At 46.0% G+C, this 11009-nt stretch overlaps 1 protein-coding gene across 1 annotated transcript; it reads right to left on the bottom strand.

The window, feature by feature from the left end:
* Nucleotides 1-5812: 5812 nt before the first annotated feature.
* LOC308256572 (kinesin-like protein KIF1C) lies at nt 5813-9170 on the bottom strand (the record flags this gene model as incomplete). The annotated part of the gene is given in 7 exon segments (XM_080684904.1): nt 5813-5926; nt 5928-6193; nt 6196-8390; nt 8392-8708; nt 8712-8956; nt 8959-9064; nt 9066-9170. Coding segments are annotated over 7 exon segments (3348 nt in total).
* Between the last annotated feature and the right edge of the window lie 1839 nt (nt 9171-11009).

Below are 11009 nucleotides of genomic sequence, written 5' to 3'. Positions count from 1 at the left end.
AAAAAGGTGTCAGCATGGCTGCGTTCCCTTTGGAGATATGAGGGAAAATCTTGCCTTGGCTTTCCCAGCTTCTAGAGGAGTGAATTCTTTGGTTCATGGCCCTTTCCTCCATTTTTAAAGCTAGCCATGTACCACTGTCACATCTTTCTCTGACACTGACTCTCCTACCCATTAAAATGATTCATGTTGTTACATTGGGTACACCCAGATAATCCAAAATAATCTCCTTATTTTAAGGTCATCTGATTAGCAACTTTAATTCCATCTACAACCTTGATTCTCCCTTGTCATATAATCTAACATATTAACAGGCTCTGGGGATTAGAATGTGGACACCTTTAGGGGACCCATTATTCTGCCTACCATAAATATTATTAGCACACTTTATTTCTTCTACCTTTAGAACTGGCTCAACATTGTACATATAACATATTTGTTGTTACTGTTGTCTATTTTTTTATTGTTGAGGGAGTAGAAAAGAAATATTTAGTTGAGATCAACTTGGGTTTAGATATGTAGAGGCTGAAACATGAAGGCATCTGGCATATCATTTGCTGATTGTCAGTGGAGTTCCTTCATAGTTATCTTTAACTGCATTCCAAAGTACAAGGATATTTTGCCCATCTAGCCCTGAGCACAGCCCACCCATCATGGACCCGTACATGATTTTCTCTTAAGTCATACCAGAAACAGAGTCAATCTGAGTCACCTAAGATGCTTTGAGCTTAACTTTTAAAAAATCACTTTAAGTTTTTCAATCTTTATTTCTGGAGACCTGTTCCAACCCCTGATAAGGCCAGTCTGTTGAAACTAGAGTCACTAATTATGAATTAACCATTTATTTCTCATTACTAACATATGCTCTTTCCCTTTTATCTTGTGTACTGCTGACCTCTGGAGAAAATTATCATTTTGTCCTGTATTGAGGCCACAGATGCTACTCTTCTATTTTAGATCCATCTCTCATTGTATTGTTTAACCATTAAGAAATGATAAAAAGAAATAAAACTTTGGATTCATTTAGACTTTTTTAGTAAAATGGTCTGAAACACACTGCAGCAGAGAGACAAAGCTATGAGGTTGTTTATACCAAATACTTTAATCTTTTAATAGCTCTGGAAAAAAAAGGAGAGCAGTAGTCAAATGGCATCCTTAAAGCTAATTCACTTACATCTTTACTGTTTAAGCAAATACAATTTATGAGGCCAGGCTAATTCACACACTAGATAGGCATTTTATTTTTTGTGTGGCATTTTAAAATTTTTGTCCAAACGCAAAAATAGAGGTTCAGCTCGGGCTGGTTTTGCTCAATTGGCGTGGGGACTGAAGGGTCCCAGGCTCGATTCCGGTAAGGGGCACATGTTTGGGTTGCCGGCTCCATCCCCAGTGGGGAACATGCAGGAGGCAGCCGATCAATGATTCTCTCTCATTATTGATGTTTCAATTTCTCTCTTCCTCTTCTTTCCTCTCTGAAATCAATAAAAATATATTAAAACAAAATAGAGGTCCAAATGTGTGTTTCCTAAAATATAAGACTTATTCCTAGTATATTTGGGTTTCTAGAATGCAATGGATTGAGAAGGAATAGTGAATTGCAACCCTAATTGGATTAAAAGCAGATTCTTTCAAAGGAAACATTATACTTCTGAATTTATATTAACCTTCTGAAAGAGGTGCTTACATGTTTTGTTATTATGATATCATTTACCTATTTTCTACAAGGTCATCTTTCATTTTCTTATTGATTTGCAAACATTCTTTATATATCATGGATATAAATTATTTTATGGTATATAAAGCATTTACAAATTTTATTCTACTCTGATTGTCTTTTTAATCATATACTGGCTCGCACCTTCTCCTGAATGAATTTTGTTATGAAGATGTTGTGCATTTTATATAGTTAAATCTGTCACTTTTATAAAATTTAATAATCCTCATTTGTCATCAGTATTAGCTTATTTCCTTTGAGGTCATTTATTCTTATTGTTCATTTAAGTTCTCTTTTACAATGTTTATTTTCCTAAAACTATCTGACTATCTGGATATATATATATATATATATATGTATATATATATATATATATACATACACACACATACATACATACATACATACATACTAGAGGCCTGATGCACGAAATTTGTGCAAGAGTAGGCCTTCACTGCCCCAGCTGCCTTGGCCCTCGCAGCTGCGGCTTCGTCCAGAAGCTCGATCGGACAGTCGTTCCACTGTTCGGCCGTTCCACTGTTCAGCCGTTTCACTGTTCGGCCGTTCGGTTGATTTGCATATTATGCTTTTATTATTATAGATTCTCAAAAAATGTATATATACACTTTGAATAATATAAAGGCAGTGTTTATTAAAATACATTTCATTTTCAAAATTGAGCTATCAGCTATTAAAGTGTGTATACTTTTTGGGGGATACCCAGTATATTTAGGCATAAAGGTAGATCAATAAAGGCAGCTAATATGGGGCTCCTCTGTATTGGTACATGTCTGTTTGCAAATAGGCCTATTTCTTGAATTGGAGGGATGAGGGTAGACTTTGTGTGTATATGAGTGTGTGTGTGTGCTCAGGGAATGTTTGTTGACAAACACACTTTATTTTAAACTGAGTGTATGAAACGCAAGCAAGCTCTTTTGCTTTATCTTACCTCTTACCCGGTTGTCAAAATAAATGACTTTGGGAGCAAAATATTTAGAAGGCTAAACACCAAAATGACCAGAGAGATGAGATTATGGGTGGCTTCTATTTTCTCATTTTTAGTTTATCTGTGTGTCTGATTTTTTCTAGCATGAAATGTTAATTCAATTGTTTCTCATTCCCTAAACAAAGAACAATAAAAGAATCTTGCCTTGATTCCCTCAGTCTTTGTAAAAGGGAATTAGTAATCCTATCTCTTGCTTAGATTCAGTCTGTCCAACAGTCTGGAAAGATAACAGCTTAAGTAGAATTCAGACGATATTTCTAAGAAATGAAACATTTAAAATTCATTTATAACTAAGCCATTAAAAACAGTTTGTACTGTTATGGACCACAGTGGGAGGTGTAGTAACAAATGTTCATGGGTGATTTTTTTTTTAACTGACCATGGCTAAAAAGCAACATTTTATTACCCATCCCAGACTACTCGGGGGAAATCTATTGCTTTGAAATAAAGCAATAAAGGCAGCTAATGTGGGGCTCTCGGTCAGAGAGCTTTGAAAATGAGAACATTGTGTGCTTACTTGTACCTGGTCAGGATTGCATAAAGACTCTCTGAGTTGACACAGATAAACAATCACACTTAGGAATCTATTGAAGTAGGCAGGCAATATTGCTTCCAGGATGTAATAATGCCATCTGTGGGAATCAGAAATACGAATTCTCTCAATACAGGCTGCTCTCGCAATATAGGTTGCTCTCTGAGTGGCGAGTAGGCCGTAAGCAGGTGGGTAGGGGGAAGATGTCCAGCCAACTTCATGACCGATAAATTTTGTGAACAAAACAATATTATGTATTTGATTATTTTGTCTTCAGTCTCCCAACGATTGACGCAAAGAACGCAGCTGGAGAGGCAGATTAGAACAATGGCTAAGGCCTTTACTTTTAGGTTCATGCAGACCTCTGTTGATCCTAGCTCATTCTTTAAAAAATTTTTATATGTTTTTATTGATTTTAGAGAGGAAGGGAGAAGGAGAGAGAGAGAAACATCGTCAGCTGTCCTCTACTGGGGATAGAGCCCAAAACCTGGCCATGTGCCCTGACCGAGAATTGAACCTGTGACCTTTTGATGCATGGGACGACTCAACCAGCTGAGCCACACCGGCCAGGGTGATCCTAGCTCAGTGGTCGGCAAACTCATTAGTCAACAGAGCCAAATATCAACAGTACAATGATTGAAATTTCTTTTGAGAGCCAAATTTTTTAAACTTCTTCGAATGCCACTTCTTCAAAATAGACTCGCCCAGGCCGTGGTATTTTGTGGAAGAGCCACACTCAAGGGGCCAAAGAGCCACATGTGGCTCGCGAGCTGCAGTTTGTGGACCACGGTCCTAGCTCATTCTTTGCATTGGGTACATGACCAGTTCCTTAAATTGTGGTTTCCCAATTTGAAAAAGAGTGGTATTCTATTTCATAGTGCTCTCATGAGGATTTAAGTAATATAAACATAAAAATATATAATACATTTGTCATCCAGTGGTCATACATGAAGAGGACATGGAGCTGAGAAATGAGCTGTAACCAAATAGGATACTGGTGGGGCTAGTGCATATCTGGTGGGGCCACTGGTCAAGACTTATTCCTCATCTTGGCATATCAGCATCATTTCACATTCCCTTCTGCTTGACAAACAATTCAGTCTGGTTACTGGGAAAAACAATAGTTTATGCACAATACTCATTCCTAATCCTAAACCTAACCCCAACTCTGTGTTGTGATATGAGTTTAATCATCAACAAATATTTATACAGCCTCCACAGATTCTATTTCCTTCTAGGTACTGTCACAGAAAGATATTTGGATGGGCCCTAATTACTATAAATTCAAGGATCTGGTGTCTAGAAATTATAAAATGCGGTAAATAGAATTCTTTAAGCTATGTTTTAAACAACTTTATTACTGTTTTGAGGTACTTTATTTAGCAATAATTTGTTCAGTACTTTGCAATCATTCATTTTGTAATTATGTACTAAGGAGTTTTCTGTTGTGTGTGAAGAACACCAAATTGAACAAAACCAGTGGCCTGCCTTGAGGGGCTCATTGATTATCACAAATAAACAAATAATTGGAACATGACATGGTGTGACCACCAACAAAAATATGTACAAGATACAGTGGTAGCACAAAGAAGGGAATTTGCAGGGAATCTTTCACAGTTATGGAGTTGATTCAACTTGGTTTTGAAGAAAAATTAGAAGCTCAACAGGGCCAGTTAGGTGGATGGGATGGGTGAACATAATATAATATGTGAAGAGGGATTTAAATGTGCAAAGAAACAGGTTATGTAAGTTGCAAGTTGAATAGGGGCACACACACTAATTTGTCAGAAACGTAAGTGGTTCCATAAAATGCTCTGGGAGAGATGAGCAGAGACCACCAGTTCATGACTTGAACACTGTGCTAAAGAGATGTGATCTTCTAAAAGTCTTCAGTTGTAGAATTGAGTTGTACTGAACAGGCAAAACTTTATGGGAAAATTCTGAAATAATTTATCTAGCCAAAGCTAAAAGCAATCTTACTCCTAGATGATTTTCTGGAAGTTTCATATATTAAAAATTATTACTGTATGTGCTTGTGCATCTACCTTGATTAGCTAATGATTTTATTAATCTCTTAAACTGGGTTACTTTTTTTTTTTCCCATTTGCTATCCTTTATTGAAGGGTCCCACACCTTCATGGGACCCCAGCCAAACCAGAAACTAGACAGGTCCTCCATTTACAGCAGGAGGCCTAGATGGGGAGGGGAATGACTTATGATCCCACCACAGACAGACAGACAGACAGACAAGGGCTGGGGAAGAGAATGTGCCTCACTCTAGGTTCTCTCCCCATCACCCCCACTTGAAAAGAAAGTCAAACACTGGTTACACAGCACCCAGCCCCCCCCCCCCCCCATAGCAGCATTTGTGGGGCTCCCCTCTGCAAGGGGCGGCCCCCAGGCAGCTTCCCATGTCTTCCTCCACTTTGGTTGCTCCTGGCATCTCCGTGCCCTCTTCCTTCCTGCAGCCTCCGGCCCATCACCTGGTCATCTAGCACCTACCCGAACCTTCTCTCTCATCTCTAGGGCTTCCCTGCCCCAAGGCTTGTGGGGAAGCAGCATCTCAGGCATCTTCTCTCCTCCCAGCAAGGGGCCCACCAGGCCCCCTCTGCCCAGGACGTGGCCTCACAGCTGCCCCGCTGTCCTTGAGGTCAGGGGCTGAGGGCTGAGCACTGCAGTCTCATTCGCGGGGGAGTAGTGTTTGGGCGGTAGCGGGGCCCTGGGGGCCTTTGGGCCGGGTGTGGTTGGGGCTGCTGGGGATAATGGTTGTGCTTTTTAGGCTGGAAGTGCTGAGGTTCAGGCTGTGCAGCATCCCCTCCCCAGGATCGGCCCCCTCCATCCAGGGAATTCCTGCGGGGACGGTGGGACCTTGGGGGCCTGCGGGCAGGGGTGACCACTGGGGGAGTAACCTCCTCAGGGGGTTGTGGCGCTGGGGCCTCCCGCTCCCCATCCCTGGCCAGGTCTCCCGGTGCTGGGGGTTGCTCTTGAAGCGGAAGCGCAGCTTACAGTCGTGAGGGGGCACAAAGCAGGCTGGGGGCCTGCGCAGCCCCCCACCCCGGCCCCCAGAGCCCTGCAGTCCTCGCAGCCGCAACTGCTCCTGCTTGAGCCAGCGCAGGCGGCCACGAAAGGCAGGGTCCTCCTCCATCAGCCGCGACACCCGCTCCCAGCTGGACAGGGGTGGCGAAGTAGGCCGGGCTGAGGGCCCGTGGTCATTGGGGGCTTCCTCCTCTACTACCTCTGACCCTGGGGGCGTGGCCCAGGTGGCCTCATTGGCTTCTTTATTCTCATCCTCATGATCCTGGGTCAGGGGGATGACCCTCTCCATAAGGAGCATGCGGTCCCGCAGGGCCTGCAGCTCCCGGTCCTTGCTGCTGTTCTGCAGCTTCACCTCCTGCAGGATCCCAGTCAGCTTGTCGATGTGCGCCCGAAGGTCCTCCATATCTGCCCCGCGGGCTCCCTCCTCGCCACCACCACCTCCACCTCCGCTGTCTTCCTCCTCGCCCACTGTGTCCCAGACATCCCGGGCCACGGCCCTCCAGGCATCCCCAGGACCCTCCGGCTTGCCATAGGTACGACACAGCTCCCGCATCTTGAGGGCGGCCAGGGCCTCGGTCTCTGCCAGCCCGTGGCGGAAGTCAGCCAGGGCCACCTCATAGCAGATCTCCTTTACTGCTTGCATCTTCAGATCAGCCATGGTGGCCCAGTGGGGGTCTTTGCCCTGCAGCAGCCAACGCTGCGGGATCTGATACACCCTGCGTGGGGCTCCGCGATTGCCACTGCTGGGCAGGCCACAGCGCTTGACGATGGTCTGGACTGTGATAGGTGGCAGCTGCTCCCTCAAAGAGGAGATGAGCCTCCAGCTCTCTTCACAGGAGCGCTTGTCAGAGTCATCCCCACTGTCAGAGTCTGCATACAGTCGCTGCTGCTCCAGCAGAAGGTCAGCCTCTTCCTTCTCTTTCCGGTACTGATTCTCCAGGTCCTGCAGCCTCTTCTCCATCTCCAGCTTGATGTCAATGCCTTGCCTCTCCAGCAGCTCCTTCTGGGCAAAGTTCCAGTCCATGGGCTCAGAGGGTGGTCCTGGGGGTGGGGGGACCCCTCTCTCCCGTTCCAGCCGTGCTTGCTCCGGGTGATTGAAGCAGAAAACGTGGTTCTTGCCCAACACAATCCTATTCCCTGACTTCAGCACCAGTGGCTCAGTCACAAGTGTCCCATTGACATAGGTCTCGGCTCCTTCACAAGGCTCCAGGGTGACCACCACTTCTCCGTCTGGCTGAGGGATGCTCCGAAACACACAGTGCTGCTCCCAAATGAACTTCCCGGTGAGCTTGATGTCCACATCTACCTGGCCGACCCTGGTGATGCCATCTTTGATGTGGTAGAGCAGACATTCTGACATCAGGGGGTCTTCATTCAAGTTCACTAGGTGGGGAGTCTTCTTCGGAGAGAAGACACCCACGGTTCCCCCGTCCTCCCGGACAGCCACCCCCATCTCAGCCAGCAATGCTTCTCTCTCCATCCTCAGGGCTTCCATTTTGCGTAGTTTCTCTTCCCAGGTCTCATTCAGTTCAGCTATGATCTTCTCTGTTTCCTGCAGCCTCTCCATGGCCTCCTCAGGCCCAATCTGGGGCTCAGCATTGGGGGAGAATGATGGCTCCAGTTCCCCATTGTGTGTGGGGGGAGATGAGGGTGAAGCTGGAGAAGGGGGAGACGCTATAGCTGGCAGAGCACCTACAGGGCTCCCCTCATCCACCTTCAGGCCTCCCAGAGCAGAGGCTGAGAGCCCCTGAGCCATCAGCAGTTCCCGCAGCCGCGCCACCTCCTCCTGCAGCTCCCTGATCAGCCGGGCATTAGGGTCCTCATTGATGATGGCATTGCAGCGGATCTGCTTGGTGCGGTCAGCATACCTGAGGGTGCTGAGAGTCTCCTCGTAATTGATGTCTGCGGGGCTCAGGGCTGCAATCATTGCTGTGTGTGAGTTCCCACCCAAATTCCCCTTGAGTAGCCAGGTGAGCACAGAGTCCCTGTAAGGGATAAAACCCGACTTCCGCTTCTTTGATTGCATATCCGCAAGGGCAGAGATCACCTTCCCTAGAGTAGTCAGGGACTTACTTATATTGACACCTTCCTTCAGGTGCATCCGCTCCTGAGGAGTGAGCCCGCTCACTTCCAGCAAGGTTCACCAAACTGATCTTACCAACCTTCTCTGAGTCCAGCCCAGTGAGCTGGTCATGGCAACGCTGTGTGAAGACAACTGTGAGGACGGCATGGGAATGGCTGCTGGTCTCATTCATGTTGGTGGCAGCCACAGTCCTCGCCTTATTTCCACAGTTCATGCGATCGGCAATGTCTGCATAGGAGGTCACAGCCAATTTAGACAAGTCCTGCACGTAGGGTCCCAGGATGGGGTGCTCCCGGACCCGCAGAGCACCCCGACTCTTGGGGTTCAAGAGGTCGCGTACCTATTCACAATAGATCTCCATATAGCTCACCTCCACAGAATAGGAGAGCTCAGCGCTCTGGTTCTTACTAACACGAGAGAAGAGGTCTTCACAGAGCTGGGGCACAATGCCCTGCTGCCCTGGCTCCTGCCGCCCCATCATGGTGTAGGATTTCCCAGCCCCGGTCTGCCCATAGGCAAAGATGCACACGTTGTAGCCTTCAAAGGCGTGGAGCAGCATCTCTTCTCCAATGTCCCGATATACCTGTGCTGAGATGCAAACTGGGGGTCCTCAGCCGAAGTGTGTGACCAGTAGGAGTAGTCAAAGGTGAAGCTTTTGGGGCCATCTTTGCTTTGTTTCGGATTGATGATGGTCACAGGTGGTGCTGCCCTGCATGCTGACCACACACTTGGCATCCTGGCTGGTCTCACAGGAATTGAAGGGCCAAACCCTCACTGCCACTTTCACTGAGGCACCAGTCATGGCTTCAGATACTCCCACCCTCCTCAGCTGTCGTCCTGGCCCCAGACCAGGGGGGCTGTATCAGTTCTGGCTGCCACCAGCCCTCGTAGGGGGAGCCCCATCCTACACGTGGGGCCTGGCCACGCCACTGGGGCTGTGGGGGAAACCTTCGTGGCGGCGGGGCTCCCGGAGCGGCTCGCCCGGAGCACAGAGACAAACTTCCTGGAAGCGGGAGACGCGAGCCCGCCCTAAACTGGGTTACTTTTGTGAGGGAAAGGTGGAACTAGCTAGATGGGACATTGGAACAATAGGAATAAAGTGGGAATGTCCCACACGAACCAGACATAGGACCAACCAACTTTGACCCAAATGGATTGATGACCCAGGTGAAGAAATCATTACTCCTGCTCTCTGGTAGCTCACATCCTGAGGAAGAATAAGTGGGTGTCATGTGATGGTACGTTCTGTGACTGAGAATTCCATATTTGGGAATGTAGGTGGGGGTGGACTTGGATTTCCTGTTAATCCATGTGGGTTAAAACGAGAGCTCAGAAAGCTGATAGCACCCAAAACTCTGGCTCATCTTGAAAGACCCTGAGATTACTGGACAAAAAGATCCTGCTGCCTATTTCTCTTGGGAAGTCTGTAATCATGAAGCTGTTTCTGATTCTCATTATTCTGCTCTTTGAGGTACCCACAGGTAACTTGTCCAAATGTACCATGAAATCCTAGGAGATATTCCTATCCATAGGAGTGGAGTCAGGGCCTTTAAAATTACCGGTATCTTGCCAATTAATTAAAAGTGCCCACTGTTCTGGGTGCCTAACTTGAGTCTGTGTCTTAGAAGAGAGCATCTGGCAAGGTAACAAGAGATCAGGGCCATACTCTCAGAAGTCCTCTCCAGAGGTGGGAATGAGTTCATCATCTAGAATTACCTTTATCATGTATAAAACGTTTTCACCCAGGAGCCTGGCTATCTCTTTTTAAATTCCAATTCATGTTCGGCCTATACTACAATAGCAATGAGAACAGTACAACTTTGGAGTCATGTAGATATGAGGTTAAATATGTCTTCATCATTGACTATTGTATTCATTGAGCTAATACTCACTTTGAACCTAGTTTTCTCACCTGTTAAATGAGTAGAATGACTCAATTTCATCATAATTGTATTTCATGATCTTACAGATGTGAAGCACCAAGTTCTCCCTTGCTGCTGTAGGAAGGCATATGGTCTTTTTGTGGCTCTAAAAATATTTTTTATACCTTCAGAGATGCTCCCTGGTTCTGGAATTTAGGATAAGGAGAACTGTGTCTTTGTTCTCCACCTTTATTCCATGTGTTTGTCCAAAGTTGTGTACGGGGCAAATAAAGATCTGGAAACAGGAAACTTAGGACCTCATAGAGAGGTCATAGAAACTGACTAAGGGAAGGCATTTTCAATGGCTTTTATTGCTGAGACTCATGTGGTCTTGGCAGAGGGCGATTTCTACTGCCCACGTCAGTGAGTGTGACGCCCAATTATATTGTTAATGTAAAAAGTCCTGTTTTTGATACTCTTTGAAAAGTTAATATGGCTCTGAATTGTGCCATGGTGACAAGCTGGTACTCTCTGGAGACACTGGACTGGGGTAGGCTCGGACTTAGGAAGACAGAGTCAGATTTGCCAAGGTCCTAGGGGTGGGACTAGCCTCACTCAATAGCCATAAATTGAGTTCTCTCTTCTCTTTTGTCACATAAGGTCTAATGTTCTCAGAGACAATTGAGTATTGGCTTGGAGCTGGTGTTTTGGATGTCCTTAATTTGGGATGATTTTCAAGGAGGAGGCTCTGAGATTTCTTGTATCAGTATGAGGTTCAC

This window comes from Plecotus auritus, assembly GCF_963455305.1.
Source record: "Plecotus auritus genome assembly, chromosome: 8".
In the NCBI taxonomy this organism is placed as follows: domain Eukaryota; kingdom Metazoa; phylum Chordata; class Mammalia; order Chiroptera; family Vespertilionidae; genus Plecotus; species Plecotus auritus.
This window is presented reverse-complemented; position numbering and strand designations above follow the sequence as displayed.